Below are 17677 nucleotides of genomic sequence, written 5' to 3'. Positions count from 1 at the left end.
GTTTGCCTAAGATATATGAAGCTGAACTGAAAGTCTCTAAGGGGGAAGAGGAATGTGGAAAAGGCAACATGAGTCTGTAACTGATGAGGTTGCTTCACCATCTGCTGGAGTAGGCTGCATGTTGCAGGATGTGAGGAAATGTTTCCCAAGAAAAAAAATTTGTATATCAGAAGGAATGTGTCCTGTTCATGGAGGATATTGTGGGGACGACATTAGATTGGAGGGGGCTATTGAAATGATCAGATACTGTATGGATTCCTTGGTCACAAATTTGCGATATTTTTTTAAGTTAATTTAATAGCTGCAGTTGCAAACGCAGAAACTTATTTAAGTGAAGATATAACTTCAGCACTGTACCTTACCATTGAGAACTATAATGTAATTCCTTTTGCAGATCCAGCGTAGTAAGGTCAATAGAACTCAGAATGGACCCAGAGAGGTGTTGGTGGGAGAGGACTCTGCAGAGAAAGGCCTCAGTCTGCTGGTACAACAGGTCCTGGGAAAGCCCCTGGACAAGACGGAGCAGATGTCCAACTGGGAGAAACGGCCACTGCGCATCAGCCAAATTAGATATGCAGGTACGGTATTATGCATGCATAGACAGACAGGCAGACAATGACAGGGGAGACAGATGGTGGATGGTTCTGTCCACTATAGAATACCCACAGATTATGTTTGTTATCCCCTGACGAACTGAAAAACCAATACGTTTTCCCCATCTCTATCCCTCTCTTTCTTTTCTTAACCGGCTTGCAGTGGCAGACGCCTGTTGTCTGCTGGACGTGTACTCTGTCCTCTCTAAAAACCCAGCATGCTTTGGGCTGCCAGCCGACCTGCGCAGCATCTCCAGCCAATCAGAGAAGAGTCGAGACAAGACGCAGAAGGACAAACAGGCCAAGCAGACCAGACAGGCTCATAGCAAAGAGGTCAGGGGTCCATTACCATTTACTCCAGCAATTCTTTGGGGTCTAAGATGCAGTGTTGGGAATAACGCCGTTTAAAAGAACGGCGTTACGTAACGCCATTCTTTTTTCAGTAACGGGGTAATCTAACTAATTACTTTTTCCGCCGTTACACCGCCGTTATCGTTACTGAACGTTAAATGCGGTGCGTTACTTTGAATTGATTGAATAAACGGTGTAATCCGAACGCACCGCTGGCTCCATACTACACAAACTGCTAGTGAGGAGACCGGTGTGTGGATGACATTAGAACTGTCAGTTAGCGCCGTCACGTCAGCGCCTGTTTAGTGAAGTTTCTTTTTCTTTCTCTCTCTGTTGTGTGAGCTACGAGCGTGCACGTTGGCGCAGTAACCACCTATCAATCCACGATTGAAACGTGCTCTCCCTGAGTTTGTTTGCATCGCCCTTGTGAGTAAATGCATTGAGTTTCCCGATCTCTATAAATTATAATTTATGCACGCTATTAAACGGACGTGATTCGCCGGTTGCAACAGCTGTTTAGCGTGTCATCACGAGCCGAATATTGCTATTGTTCTTTTCCTGGGATCTGTATGCTGCTGTGCTTGTTAAAGAAGGAAATAAACAGCGGATACATCCTTACTCCTCCTCTCATCGTCTCATGCTTCATAGTCTGACGTTTTTGGCCTGAAGTGGTGTTTTAGCTGACACCCCTGAAGTGAATCCAGTGATATAGCAGATCAGCACGGTACATTCAGCAGTTTCCTCTACTACTTTTGTTGAGAACAAAATACTGCAGGTGCAGGATAAACCTCTTGCTGTCTGTTGATGTGCAATACATATTGAAGGTGATGTAGCTTACAAGTAGGCCTACCTGTCTGTTCTACTCATTTCAACTGACTTGTGAAAACTGCTCAGAAAAATCAAAATTTTGACATATAGCAACTTTTTTTTTTACAGTAGGCTAACGCAAATAGTTACTTTCCCTGGTAACTAGTTACTTCTATTATAAAGTAATTCAGTTAGTAACTCAGTTACTTTTCGGAACAAGTAGTGAGTAACTATAACTAATTACTTTTTTAAAGTAACGTTCCCAACACTGCTAAGATGTGATGGTATATTTAGCAATGAAAGGTTCCTAAGAGATCAGCACGCAAAAGATGGCGCATAGCTCTCAATTTTTATAGGCACAGACAGATATTTTTTTTAGGAGGCAAATCCATTTGCTGCTTGACCCGCTCTTGACCCTGACCTTCACATATACATGTTTGACTCTGAATAAAGACAAACTGCAAACTGTTATTTCACTCCATTAAAAAAAACATTATGTATACTTTCCTGGGATTTTATTAAAAATAGCCAAGGCACCAGTGGAAACATGAGAAGACATCTTCATTAGGGCATTTGTATCAGAATGCTATCTCTATTCAAAGCTAATTGACTGCAAATTAAAGGAGGACTGTGTGAATTTTTCCTTTCATGTCACTAACATTCAGTCAGTAGAACCACCGATTTATTTTCTGATGTGTGTTTTAACGTAACAGACACCTTTCATAAAACCAACCCTTTTATCTCTTTTGATATCTGATACAATTAACAATTCCTAGTTCTGTTATAGCTAAATACTTCCAAGAGAAAACTATCACTGAAGAACCTGGGTTTGAATATCCGACCTGCGGGGAAGGGGACAATCATGTGCTTGACCAAGACACTTGAGCAGTTCCTATCAGCTCCAGGGGTGCAGTTTGAATAGCTCCCCCTGTGCTTTGACCTCGCCGCACTGTGGCTGCCCGGTGAAAGGGAAAAGAAATCCCCCTCCTGTGGGGATCAGTTAAGTATCACATTATTGTCTCTGTCCATTTAAGGAATGTCAGGGGGCTCAAAGGGTCAGTTCCCCTCGCTCCGACACACAGAAAGGCCTCCTGTGTGGCGAGAAGTCCTCAGAAGACGGGGCCCCCCCTCTCCACCCGCAGCAGTTGCGGGTGGTGTGTGACAACATGCTGCAGGGACTGGGGAGGTACCTGCGCTGTTTAGGAGTGGACGTGGTCATGTTGGAGAACACCGACGATCACAGAGAGGCGGCAAAGGTTAGCTAGCCGTCAAAGCAAAAACATAAAACATCCATTTTTTATACACACAGACTAGAAGAGCGTAAAGGTGGAGTCAGCAATCCAGGAGAATGCTTGTTGTCAAAATCACTTTTTGTCCGAATATGTGAAAATCTCCTCACAATCCGCTACATCTCCGTACTCTGTGCACGTTGGCGAAAAACACAGCCTAGGCTCTGTAAACTGGCATGTTGTTAGATACGGTGGACGTGGGCCCCCCTGTATTTACATACCATTGGTTTAAATACCAGTTTACCTGGCCTAGGCTGTGTATTTACACTGGATTTTCTTTTCGGCGCACGCACACACAGTACGGGCAGGTAGCAGATCGTAAAGGAGATATTCACTGATTTTGACAAATAATAATAATAATAATAATAATAATAATAATAATGGATTGGATTTATATAGCGCTTTTCAAGGCACTCAAAGACGCTTTACAGGGTTCCAAAGCACTTTGACACCGAGCATTCTCTGGAATTGCTGACCACACCTTTAAATACTGCCTATTTTAGATAAGAAAAACCCGCTTCACTGCATCAGTGTGTTCATTCCTTCTGATGTGTGTCTGTCTGTTTTTGTGTATCAGTTGGCACAAGCTGAAGGCCGTGTCATACTCACATGTGGACAACCGTTCCAAACTGTAAGTACCAACCAATATAAATTCATAAACAAATCTCAAATCTATAAACTCATAATGCATAATTTCATGTGTGGTTGCATTTGATCCTTATTTGCTTGTCTCTGTTTCCCCAAATAGTTGCGGTCCCAGGTAGGAGAAGGTCGCTGTCTGTCCTTAGACTGTTCAGAAAAGGCCAGGGACCAGGCCGTACGAGTCCTCAAACACTTCAATGTCCAGCCCACTACCAGAGATATATTCAGCCGCTGCCAGGTGAGCAAATTCACGCTGGTTTCTGAATGTCCCTTTGAAATGAACTGTGTCTAAACTTCAGCGATATCTGAGCTCTGAGATTGATGTCAGAGATAATCAAAACATACACATGGAGGAAAATAGTGAGTACAGTGAGAGAGAGTTATATGTCCATCAAGGCCAGTTACATAGGCTTCATACAATAACACAGTCAGTTCCAACATTTTAATATACCAGACCACATTTCCGTAGGGGAAAGAGCAAAACAGCTTGAGTTCTTAATATGTGTGTGAGAAGTGCAAGCAAAATGAATTGCCAGGCAATATTTTCTATGGTTATAAAACGCTGCAGAACTTGTTCCTGATTTATGAGAACAAAAGCCTGTGGTGGCTGTGGTGTTTTTTTGTCTAACAGTGAGCGAAAGAGGAAGAAATAAATATATGAGAGGGGAAATGGAAAATAAAACTTTATTTAACTTTTCTGAAAGTTTTGAGTATTGGGAGGGGGGGACTTGACATTTCTTCTTAATGGTCAGGTGTTTTCAAGAGTGAAATTGAGATGGAGTGACAAATTGATAAGCCAATGGGTATGGCATTGCCAGTATTGTCAGTGCTGTACTAGATTTATGGGGGAAACTGACCCAAAAGTGGCTCACCTTCACTGAACGGATGAGGAACTCTGACATTGGGAAAAAGACCTTCCCTGGTTGCCTCCCTGTGGAGGTATTCCGGGCATGTCCAGACCCTGGGGATGAACCAGGACACACTGAAGGAGATTGCATATCCCATATGGTCTTGGAATGCGTTGGGGACACCCAGGAGGAGCTGGAGGATGTCTGAGTTATGTCATTTTAGCCTGCTGCCATCACAACTTATACAGTTGGAATGTACAAGTGGTGGGAAAATGGGAAGGATGAGAAAATAAAAGGATTCAAGTGGAAATTGTTTAAGAAATAAACATAGTAATTGATTTATTTTTAAAAGAGAGACATTTTTCACAGTGCCAGTTAACACAAGCGGTTGATGGTGTGATTTAAGTACTAGAGAACCAGGAGGAGAAAAGAAACTGGATACATCTTAATTCATACATTTCCTAGAAAACCTCCTTTCCTCATTTTCAGTAACATTGCTTGCTTTCGAAACACATAAAGTTACCAAGCACTGCATTATTCTAATCCCCATTTGATCATGTTTGTGGAGCCTGGAAAAGACGTTTGTCAAGTCGGTTGTTTGCCACCAATCATTGTGGGATTTACAGTACCTGACCTGTAGGTATCTCCATGGGTGGCTGTTTAGGAAACCTGTGTGTGCTTCCACGTTTGTGTTTGTGTTTGTGTTTGTGTGGCAGCAGTAGTGATCGAGAGGGGGATCTTTGCAGGACTATTTCTAAACTTGGGTGTTCCGGCTTGCTTCTGGTAGGGGGCCCTAAATGTGTCAAGATACACCACTGGGTGCATTTGTCTCGGACCCAAAATGTAGAGAAAAAAACCTGGACCACCTTGATGTGACATCCTGCTGTCTGAAGTATACAATAATGAGCCAAACTTACACCCTAAAAATCTACCTTAATGACCAGTGGCCAAATGGTCACCCTCCTACCTTTCCTATTTAGTGGTCACTTGTGAAGCCACATTAAGGCAACGTCACTTTGATATATTATGGCTAAAGGAAGTCAAATGTGACTTTAGTGTTACACACTTAGTAACAGCTCTGCCTTTCCCCTCAGTCCAAACAGCCAACCTGAGAAAACATTTGTGCTAGCATGTGGGAAATCATTTACAACCTCAAGCAGGTTGTAACCATTTCTCCCTTGGTTTGATTTCAAATCTGCACTTTGTATTAGGCATGCAGGTTAAGAAAAAAGATTGCCGGCTAATATTCATATTTGCTGATTACTGCTTTGATAGTTCAATATAGGACTATAATAATGTCCAAGTGCCATACTAGTTAACACCAAATTAAGGTGGACATGATTGTGTGTGTGTCAGTGAGTTAGAGAGTTTGACCCTAGGGGGGCGTCTCCATGGCCCACCCAGGCGAAGTAAACCCCTTTGTTATCTGATTATAAAGCTCTCTGATTAGCAATGGATGGGTTAGTTTCTCTCTCCATTGTCTCCCCCTGTGTCTCCTTCATGCATATACACAGCCGATGAATGTCATGAGGAAAGAGAAGTAAAATAAAAAAAGCCAAAGGAGATTAGCCACACACTTGTGTACGTGTGTAAAGATTGTGCAGGGAAAGGGTTAATGTCTGTCCGTACGTATGTATCAATAGGACCAATTGAGATTTTTAGACGCATAGGAATGTGGGTCCACAATGGAGACCCCAAGAGGGAAAGGGAAATGTAGAAGGGCCTTTAAGTATACGTGTGTGTGTCCTTGGCTGCGCACTCCGTACGCTACATGAAAAAGGGGTTAGTTAAAAGGAAACAAAATACTAAGTTGAAGGAGAAAAATAAGTGGAAATTTAAAAATACTATGCTGTTGTGATTTCAATTATGTATCCCTATTGTTTAACCCATTGATGACGGCTGCTGCGCGATGCCACATTGGCTCTCCTGCCTGATGCTGCGTCGCGCAGCATTATTACTTTATCTAATTTTCATGGCATTCCCAGCATAGAATGCACTGTCATTGGTTCAAATACACATGAGGTGGGTTTTGTTGATTTTTTTAAGACCACGTGACCACCCAAAAGTTGTGTGGTTTGCCGAAAATCACGTCAATCAAAAAAATTTAAAAATAAAACAAAATAATAAAAAAAATACGCCTGCTATGTCGGCGACAGAACAGTTAGTGGCGTTTGGTGCGCAGAATCAAGGTCTACTATAGGCTACTGACGAAAATCACACAACACATTGCATCTATTTATTAACAATATTTAATAATTTTCTAATTCATCTAATTTTGAAGATTTTTAGAAATATTTGTTGGTTTGTAAGCGCTAAGGGAGCATGTTTAAATAAAACCTGTGAACCTTAACTTTTAAATGTATTTTATTTCATGTTTCTATGTGCTACGCAGGCTTAGATATTAAGGTTTTGGTAGACTTGACAATTCGTACTATTTTTTCAGAAAACCCTCAGGCATTAAGGACATGCATCCTAGATTGCCATAGTCATCAATGGGTTAAAGATCTTTTCCGCTCCAATATGGCTCCAAAATAATAAATTAAGACCCAAAGATTTTACCATATCAGGTACACGGTACACTTCTAGTTTGTAATCCTTAAATGTCATCCACGTGGATTCCTTTAGGGGGTTGGGTAAATCCATTACAGTTTCCATATTCATCTATATCCTATCCCTACCACTAATGCCTGCTGCGTCTATATTTTCCATACACACACACACACACACACACACACACACACACACACAAACACACACTTCCGTTGGGTCGCACAGTTTAATCAGATGTCATGACACTAGCCCTTTTATAGACATGTTTAGATAGCAGAGATATCTTAAGAGATATACATGAAACCAACTAACCAAACACACCCACCCATATACACTGATATGCATACACACTCAAAACTTCAAACTTACAAACACATTACGGACAATATCATACACACACACACACACACACACACACACACACACATACACACACACACACACACACACACAGAGCATTAAAGAGCACACTGACTCGTTCACAGATGCACACACACACACACACACACACACACATTTAGACTCAGCCGTAGACACTATTGCAGCAGAAAAACGCTGGTTCCCACGCACCAGACTACTGGGGAAGTGAAAACAAGAGCAACAGGAACCGCCACACCGTGAGAGGGAGGGGTGGAAGAGGTGGGGGAGAGGGAGAGGAAAAGAGGAGGGAGGGAGAGAAGTGAGAACAGAGGTGATGGCAAGGAGATAGTTCTCTCGGTCACTGCAAATGTTTGTAAAGTTTTATCTTGGTAAAAACGTCCAGATTTTATTCTATTCTATTCTATTTCATCTGTCCTGGTTTATTTAGTTTGACTTTTAACTGTAGGCCTACTCACTTGTAACTTTGGTATTTTTGTCCCTGCTCTTGTATTGTGTATCAATTGGTTGGTGGTGTATTAGAATTGTATGTGACTGTGTGTTGGTTGTATTTATTTATATATATTTTTAGTGCTGATTTCTTGGCCAGGTCATTCTTGGAAAGATATGTTGATCCCAAAGCATGTTTACCTGGTTAAATAGAGGAAATCAAGGATGATTGATTGATTGATTGATTGAGGTCAAAGGACTCGGAGAGAATGGGAACGGCAGCGAAAGCAAAACGACAAGAAGGAAGGAGCAAGTGATTCCGAGACAGGGAGAAAGGACATAAATAGCTAGAGGGGCATTGCAGAGAGGCTGTGTGAGAAAGTCCGAAATAATCCGCTGGTGTGCACTGTGCACGTGAGACGAGTGTCTGTTGAGTGAGGAAGAGAGAGTGTCTGAGAAAAGGTGGCATCGGGAGGAGGAGGAGGGTGAGGCGATATAGAAAAGACTTGTTGTCTGTCCTTTGATCTACAAAGAGAGCCGCGGGCTGAGAAACGGGAGGAATGTTGAGAAGTTGAGACACGTTTAAAGTTACCCTTCACTGGCTGTGTGTGTGTATATGTGCGTGTGAGTGAGTGACTGTATCGGGATGTATTTATGTGTTCAAAATCCAGAAAGAAAAACCGGAAACACATCTACTTTTGTTTTCTCACACCTCAATTCATATTCATTTGTAGATAACCACAGAAAATGCACAGTGTCACACAAGCTACGAACCCCCACTGACACCTTCCAACGAACTTGTTAAAATTGTGCGTCATTGAGCTCTCATGCTTCTTTGTCTGGCATTTGTTTGCCATCTCTGTGAATGTCACTGTTAGTTTCGTGGCGAGATAACAGGGTTCATAATTTGTGTGTGCCGGCGTTTTTTTCTCTCCCTCACTCTCCCTTCCCCTCTCCAGAGCCGCAAGAGAAACGAGAAAGGAGAAGAAGGAGAGGGGGGGGGGGGGGGGGGCATTCCATAGGCACGCCAAGACATTCCTAGGAAAACCATCCCAAATATTTCCCACTGTGTGTGTGTGGCGCAGGAGGGCTTTGGGTTCTCCTGTTACACACACGCATATGTTTTGAGAAAGTGCTAGAAAGTATCCCTCACACATTACCCAGGTCACTCTCACAATCACTCTTTCCTCACACACACACACACACACACACACACACACACACACACACACACACACACACACACACACACACACACACACACACACACACACGTAGATAGTTAGCGGGTGCAGTTATGTTATGAGGGACTGTGAAGGAGCAGCCTGCATGTATCGAGACGGGACGTGCCGGTCGGCTCTGTGTCCGTCTTCAGTGGGAGCCAAATCAGGAAAAGGCCGATTGTGACCGACTGTGTCACTCCTGCTACTGTACGTGTGACTTTATGAATGAGCCAGGGAGTCATACGTGACCGCAGACGTTCAGCTTTCCACGTAGCAACTCAGGGTGTAACGTTTGCTGTGGGAGATGACTTCTTTATTGGAATGAGATGTTGACTCATTGATTTATATTTGTAAAAAATATGAGCTGAATGAATCCCTTCATCATTTACTGTAACACACTGGAATTCATAAAGAGTTCAAAGAAAAGGGAAACATTAATAAAAAAGTCCTGGGACAGGTAACCATTTGTCATATTTATTATGATACGTACGGTGTACATGTATTAGATAAATAATTGGGAATAAGCAAATCATTATGACTTGGGGATAGGGTTGATATTACTGCCTATACTGATGTTATCTTTCAGATACAGTCATATGAAAAAGTTTGGGAACCCCTCTCAGCCGGCATTATAATTGACTCTGCTTTCACAACAAAAATATAAAAGTGGTATGTCTTTAATTTACCAGGAACAGCTAAGTACTGGGATGTTTTCCAAACAAAGATTTTTTGAAAAGCAGTATTTGGTTGTATGAAATAAAATAAAATGTGAAAAACTGGCTGTGCAAAAATATGGGTACCCTTGTGGTTTTGCTGATTTTAATGCCTGTAACAGCATGTAAAACTGATGACTTTAAACACAAAGTTGGTTGGATTATGTTGTTAAGCCTTGAACCTCATATAAATGTCTGTTTAATTATGAGAAAATGTATTTTAGGTGCCTAAATGCAAGTTGCACTTCTCTTTGACTCTCTGCTGAAGTGAGACAGAATGGGATCATCAAAACAGCTCCCAAAAGATCTGAAAAACAAAGATTGTTCATTGTGATGGTTTAGGGGAAGGCTACAAGAAGCTTTCCCAAAGGTTTCAATTGTCAATTTCGACTGTAGGGAACGTTGTCAGGAAATGGAAGGACACAGGCATAGTGGCAGTTAAACCCAGGCATGGCAGACGAAGAAAAAAACAGGAGCGGCATAGGTGGAGGATTGTGAGAATGGTTGCACACAACCCACAGATCACCTCCAAAGACCTGCAAGAACATCTGGCTGCAGATTGTGTATCTGTACATCGTTCAACAATTCAGCGCAATTTGCACCAAAACATCTGCTTTTTATAAAGACCAAATAACTTAATTTTTGTCTCATAAAAGCATTTTCTTCCAATATGAAGCTGGCTTGTCTAAATGAGCTTTTGCATACTCCATGCAACTGTATCTGTGGCGTGGGCGCAGAAAGGGCTTCCTTCTCATCACCCGGCCATACGGATGTTTTGGTGCAAATTGCACTGAATTGTAGAACCATGTACAGATACACAATCTGCAGCCAGATGTTCTTGCAGGTCTTTGGAGGTGATCTTTGGGTTGTGTGCAACCATTCTCACAATCCGCCGCATATGCCGCTCTTGTACTTTTCTTGGTCTGCCATGCCTGGGTTTAACTGCCACTATGCCTGTGTCCTTCCATTCCCTGACAACGTTCCTTACAGTAGAAATTGACAATTGAAACCTTTGGGAAAGCTTCTTGTAGCCTTCCCCTAAACCATGACAATGAATACTCTTTGTTTTTAAGATCTTTTGGGAGCTGTTTTGATGATCCCATTCTGTCTCACTTCAGCAGAGAGTCAAAGAGAAGTGCAACTTGCATTTAGGCACCTAAAATACATTTTCTCATGATTAAACAGACATTGCTATGAGGTTCAAGGCTTAACAACATAATCCAACCAACTTTGTGTTTAAAGTCATCAGTTTTACATGCTGTTCCAGGCATTAAAATCAACAAAACCACAAGGGTACCCATATTTTTGCACAGCCAGTTTTTCACATTTTATTTTATTTCATACAACCAAATACTGCTTTTCAAAAAATCTTTGTTTGGAAAACATCCCAGTACTTAGCTGTTCCTGGTAAATTAAAGACATACCACTTTTATATTTTTGTTGTGAAAGCAGAGTCAATTATAATGCCGGCTGAGAGGGGTTCCCAAACTTTTTCATATGACTGTATATTATGATAGAGCAAACTTGTGCAAAATGTCATCAAATAATTAATATAAAACTGATGATCAAAGCCCGAAAAACGTTGATAACAAGCGTGTTAGTTCTTAATCCCAGTTTGCTTAGATGTTTTACTTATTATTTCATCACAATATGTTTCAGCAGATTCATTGTGCTCTAGCTGTTCCGTGCTGGATTTCTGAGAAGCAGGCTTGGTTTTGTTTTGTGTTTTTTGGAAGTGGTGTGAAATTCCCACAGAGAAACCAGTCAGCTCTGTAACCTGCAGGACGTGTCTTTTAGTGTCCCTGACTCATTTTAAAGTTTATTCTCATGGCTTTCTGAGCAGACACAATAGCAGATACACACACACACACACACACACACGGGGTAGATAAGGGAAGAGATGAGCCATCACTCACCAAGCATTCGCTCTTTAAGAAATCATACCTGCTCTTTTTTCCCACAGTGTATTTGGCCCCAGGATAGCATAGCAATCCAATGACACCTTTTGTGTGTGTGCGGGTGCATGCATGATATGTATCTGCATGTGTGTGTCTCCACGCTTGTGCGTCTGGATTTATAGCTTGCTCAGACACCGCTGGGGTTTCTAGTAGCTTTCAAAGGGGCGGATGAATGTGTGCATCGGTAGTTTGTACATAGGAATTATTTAAGAGGTAATAATCAGTTAAGAAGCCATCCTTTCATTGCTCATGTTTAGATGAATCGGTTGCACAATACAGGTGTTGGCTTTGACCAATTTCCCTGTTGTTTTTTCTGAGCCCCACTTAAATGTAAAACGGTTGTCGTCTATGAATGTCAATCATATTTTATTTTACAAGTGTGTAGTTCTCAGAAACCATCATTAGAAATATAGGTCGATGCTAGCAGCACCTGTGTTGTGCGGCCTGTAAATTGACTGAGAGGGAAAAAAAGCGTGTGTACTTTCCGCCCATGTTTGTTAAAAACAGTTTAAATGTTCAAACAACTTCTCCGTTGCTTTGTTGCAAACTGCCTAACAGACAATATGGATGGTGTAGACAGCAAATCTGTTTGAAATCTCACCAATTAAATAAACAGTCAATGGTGATGTCTTTATTTATTTAACTGCAACGCTGTAGATGTGGCTGTAATATTTCTCTCCCTGTCAAGTGAACAAGAGCGTTATTGTCTCATCTGTTACACGCCTCATATTGCATCACTGTCTGAACTCCCTTGCTCCAAGGCATATCGTGACGATGAACAATTATTTCACTTTTGGTTTATTGCAGGAAACCTTGAACACTATAGAAAATGGTACTCGTGCATTGTCCACTTGGTAACTCACCGTGTATGATGACTGATGAACCTGGTTATTATGATCTGGTTATAAATGAGTAATTTTTACCCACATTTAATTAACTTTCAAGACATTCAAAAGTGCTTTACAAACCTTTTTCTTTGAATCTGCATTATCATTCGAGGTGCAAAGTGGGAGAAACGGTACCAAACAAAAAGGAACAGAAATCAGTTGTGTTTTAAATGTTAGCAGCAAATGTTTTTTTTTTTAAATAAATGCTGCTCACTTTATATCAAATTGATTAAGATATTTTTTAAATGTCCTTTGCATTACGTTAAGGGGGTTACTTATTGATCTGCTCATTGAAAATCAAGTGCAAAACCACATCAAAAAAATTGTGACAGCATTATTTTTTAGTTAGCTACCTGCTACTTTCCATCTGCTTTCCCTTGGCTGGTACTCTCAGTATCGTATCATAATATGTAACCATGCTAAAATAAACGGCATATGAGATGACATCAGACAAAAATTGTATGCAAAAATAGATTATACTGTTAAAAGGTTGGGCGGTATCCAATATTGATACCTTCAAACCAAATAACTCCCCAAATTATACCCCGTTACGGGGTATATCTTATTTGTTTTAGTTTTCTTACCTAAAACTACATTTAACAAAATTACCTTCACGCAATACAAAAAATAATAATTTAATGTTTATTTTTGTACAGCATCACTGAATGTATAGCTGATGCTATTTTCCCATGCCTGTCCCTAGAAGGGATTTTAAACTCATCTTTACTGAACAGCGCTTCAACAGATCAAAATATAACTCAATAATACAACCTTATTTCCAAATAAAAGAAACACAATCACTGCATGTAATTTACTTATAAGTGTTTTGAGCTATATTCTTATATGTAAGATTCTATGCACAATGAGGCAGCAGTTGTCTTTTTTAAGGGGACTTAATTGGACACAGACACACACTTTTAAGGCATTTATTATAAACATGCACACATTAAACAGCAGATTTCTTCATGGCTGTAATAAAAGGAATACCATTGCTATTTTTAATTACCCCCAGAAACAGTATTACCGTATAACCACACAACCCTAACACATAGCTGTTTAAAACTCAAGTTTTATTATTCAAAAATCCTTTAACAGTCCTGCTTTACTTTCTCCAGTTTTTCCCCCTTTTGCTCCCTATCATTTCTTCCTCATCCTCCCTCTCTGTATCTGTTTCCCCTTCCCACCCTCTGCTTGTCTCTCTCTATCTCTCTCTCTCTCTGTCCATCTCCCCTGCTCTCTCTCTCCCTCACCCACAGTTCTCACCCTGCCTCCCTGCTCCGCTCCACTCCCAGTCTCACTCTCCTCCGTTTCAGATTAGCCAAGGCGAGGAATCCGGTGCAGCCGGCAGCTGGAATGTCCTGTTTGTCTTGCTCTGTTTGTGTGTGTGTGTGTGTGTGTGTGTGTGTGTGTATGTGTGTGTGCATGTGTGCGAGAGTGTGTGTGTGCGTGCATGTGTGCGAGAGTGTGTGTGTGTGTGTTAGTGTGTGTGAAGTTGGTGAGGCTGGTGCTGCTGCTTTTTGATGTGTTCCATTGTCTGAGAGCCAAGCTGCTTCCTGCCCGTTGCTTTCCCCAATAGCCTGAGAGAAAACGGAGAGGAGGAGGAAGAAGAAAAATTGTGAGAAAACATTACAGTGACAGGTCGGGATGGAGAGAGCGAAGCGAGAAGGGGTAACAAGAAGGAGAAGATAGTACAGGGAGAGAGGGGGTAGAGGGTGGGGGTAGGAAGAGAGAGATGAGGCAGGAAGTGATGGAGGTATGGAAAAGGCAAGAGAGAGTAAGAGAGGGAGGAAGAGAGGTGAGAAGGAAGGAGGGAGAGCTTCAATAGGGCTTTTCCTCCAAACACCAATACAATGAAGTAGTGCGTAATTTCCCATGTCCCCCACACCCACACAAACACGGTCTACAGACACACACACATGCACACACACTTTTTCATAGGTGCTATACTGTAGCTATGGCTTTATTTTGTATTTATACTAGAGGTTTAGGGGTCAAGGTTCTCATTTATCTTTTGTGCTCGCTCTCTGTTTCTGTGGTCTGTGTGTGGTCTGACGCTGGCCAGCACAGGCAATACAGATATGAGCGGATGAGAAATGATGGCGTAGAATGAGCAGAACAGTGTGCGATAAAGATAAGGAAAGAGAAGATGCAGAGGAGGCAGATGTATGTGAGCAGCAAGGAGAAAAGAAAGGAATCATTCAGAAAGTAAGAAAATGCCAGATGAGAAAGAATATAGCTCAAAATGTCATTTTGGGTTCGTGTTGTGTATGTGGTACATTTTTTTTCCCTGTGAAAATGGGGACGTGCATAAATCATTCAACATGTGTTTTTGTGTGTGTGTGTGCGTTTTGAGTTTGCTGGCCGGTGGAGGGGTTTTGACGGGGCAGAGCATTCCTGCTGGGCGGTGATGTCATGAGAACTAGCTCTCCGCTCGCAGACAGACAGCCCTGTTTATGTTCCCCTCCAGAGGAGAAACCACACTGTGTGTCTGAGTGTGTGTGTGTGTGTGTGTGCGTGCGTGCGTACATGTGTGTATGCGTGCCTCTGTCTGACTGCGTTATTGGCTCATGGGGGGAGGTAGGGGGAAGCCGAGAGGCACTCGAGAGGGGTCTACTTTCCCCTGCCGCTCAGGGAGAGGGGAACCACTTACCGATGCCTTCCTCTGAAACGTACACACAGAAAGAGGAAGTTTCTCATGTTTTCTCGGAGCACAGTAGCCGGCATAGCCAGACTGTGCTGCTGCGAGCGATTGCCCTGCCCTCTGCTTCTAAATAGTCTCCTAAGGGAAGCAGAATGAATTTGCAGTATAATAACAAAGCTGGGGTCAGCTAATGACAACAGTACCACATGGAGAAAAAAAACGATATGCCATTAAAAAGGATATTCCATTAAAAATGCATTATTGTCCTCTGAGTTGAATAACTAAAAAATAAAAATAAAGGTATATAAGTCTGGAGGAAAACATAATCAGTGCACACTGAGATCTTGACTATATTATACAAATAGTAAAAGTGTGTCAAAGTTTTTTCTAACTCTATAAAGAAATGTCAAATGTTTGTGAACAATAGAATTCACTATGTGTAGCCGTGTCACTTTCTCATCCATAGTTAGTTTAATGTTACCCGCAAATGTTGTTGCCTCCAGTGGAATGGAAATTAAATATGTAACTAAAGAAAAAATGTTGTGAGAACTAGCCCCAGCGATGGTGTTTTGAGAAAGCCAGATACTGCTGGTATGACTTGTCTTTGTGTCTGTGGTCATGGTATAATGGTTTCCCTTGCGATAGTGAAATGTGATCTTCAGTCTTCGGAGCTTAGTGAATCACAGATCATTCTCCCACACTCGACAGGCAGTGCAACACAGCAACACCACTCAAACTCATTCTGGCTGCGCTCCACACAACATAAAAAATTAAAAAAGAAGCCGTGTGAATGAATACCTGCCAGTGAGAAATGGCTGAGAGGTTTAGGGTTGTTATTATCACAACTCTGTGGCACACAGGGCCAACTTTAGCACTTTGGGTAACTCCTCATATGCAGAAAGGCTTTTTTAAGGCAGACATGCTTGTTGAAATATGATATTATTACAAATAAGTCTTTTGGAAGAAACCCAATTTTTGTTAAGCCTTCTATTTGAAGATTGTTGTTTTTTGTACCATGATCTGATTGATGTGACTTCCAGGAGAAAGACTGGCTTGATTTGTAGGTTCTACACGAAGAATATGTTGTTTGCATCAGTTTTTGTGGAGGCATACAAGGTAACATGCTATCATAGAGACATTCTTATATTTTCCTTGATTCATTCGATGCTCATTGCCCTGTAGTTGTCATTTTTCCAAATTTACTCTGAAGTTTGTCGGATTTTATTTCAGTTTTAATTACCTGACCACACTGCATTGTAGCACCCAGCTCTAGAATGCAGACAATTATAAACCAAAAGTCTATGGTTGGATATGTGGTGGCATATTTCCCATGTGTTTAGGACACCAGTTTAAGCTCTGTGCTCCGACAGTTGTATAACGACATTTGAGAAGAAAATATTCCCCTCGCTCTAGGAAGGTTTGTGCTCACACATAAACAACAACATACCTCAGGACACAAAGGAGTTCCAGGAGGCAACTCATGGTTTCCTTCCCTACTGTGTTTCTCTAATGTTAGGTTATTAACGGCATAATTTTAGCTACCTTTCAGCTCATGATTGCTTACTCCCTGTGCGATAAATGCATGTGGTCCTTCGTCTGTGTGCTTACACAAGAGCAGGTATATTGAAATTGTGTGGTTGTATGTGTCTCTGTCAAAATTCAGGACGGCTCAATGAGTCCCAGTTTTTGTTAAATATGTGTCTGCTTATATGACAAAGACATATACTTTCTGTGCCAGTTTTATTTTATCAATCAAGAGCTGATTTACACCTTCAGCGTGTGTGTGTGTGTGTGTGTGTGTGTGTCTGCGTGTCTGTGTGTCTGCGTGTGTGTCTGCCTGTGTGTGTGTGTGCTCGCTTGTGCAGTTTCCGAGAACAAGTTGTGTCAACAATTAAATGTAAACCTCATGGAGACAGAGATAATAGATGGTAACCCCCCACATGGTATGTGGCCTGTGAACCTAACCACTGTATTGTGCTGTATAGTGTGTTGTGTTTTGAAATTGATGGCCTTGTGATGTATCGCCTCTTTTTTCTTTCACCCATCTCTCCCATGTGTAACGCTGAGGGTGTCATCGTTTTGACTGAGTGTTTTCACAGTTTATGTTCTGAGCGCAGGCTCTGTACATTCTTTAAATGTCTGGTCTGCGTGTGTCGTGCTGCCTGTGCGTGCGTGTAGGTCTTGGGAATGTGAAGCCTTAAAACTCGGCCTGAAAAACTTTTAGCTAAAGCCCTGCCGAGGTTCTTCCCTTAAGCCTGCAGTTTGCGTGATGCGATGCTATGAGGAGGTTAGAAGAAGTCTGTTTGCTTTGGGAGCCACAGGCTTGGCGGACACCCACACACACACACACACACACACACACACACAC

The 17677-nt window shown here is 41.7% G+C and overlaps 1 protein-coding gene across 2 annotated transcripts in view; it reads left to right on the top strand.

The window, feature by feature from the left end:
- Positions 1 to 17677, top strand: part of exd3 (exonuclease 3'-5' domain containing 3) — a 44806-nt gene that overhangs the window by 9645 nt on the left and 17484 nt on the right. For both annotated transcript variants that reach the window (XM_080046317.1, XM_080046318.1), the window contains 5 exons: positions 395 to 578; positions 757 to 926; positions 2786 to 3007; positions 3618 to 3671; positions 3789 to 3920. In XM_080046317.1, the coding sequence (XP_079902443.1) occupies positions 395 to 578; positions 757 to 926; positions 2786 to 3007; positions 3618 to 3671; positions 3789 to 3920 (762 nt within the window). The remainder of the gene's footprint in view (positions 1 to 394; positions 579 to 756; positions 927 to 2785; positions 3008 to 3617; positions 3672 to 3788; positions 3921 to 17677) is intronic.

Source organism: Ammodytes marinus (genome assembly GCF_949987685.1).
Source record: "Ammodytes marinus genome assembly, chromosome: 18".
Classification (NCBI taxonomy): domain Eukaryota; kingdom Metazoa; phylum Chordata; class Actinopteri; order Uranoscopiformes; family Ammodytidae; genus Ammodytes; species Ammodytes marinus.
This window is presented reverse-complemented; position numbering and strand designations above follow the sequence as displayed.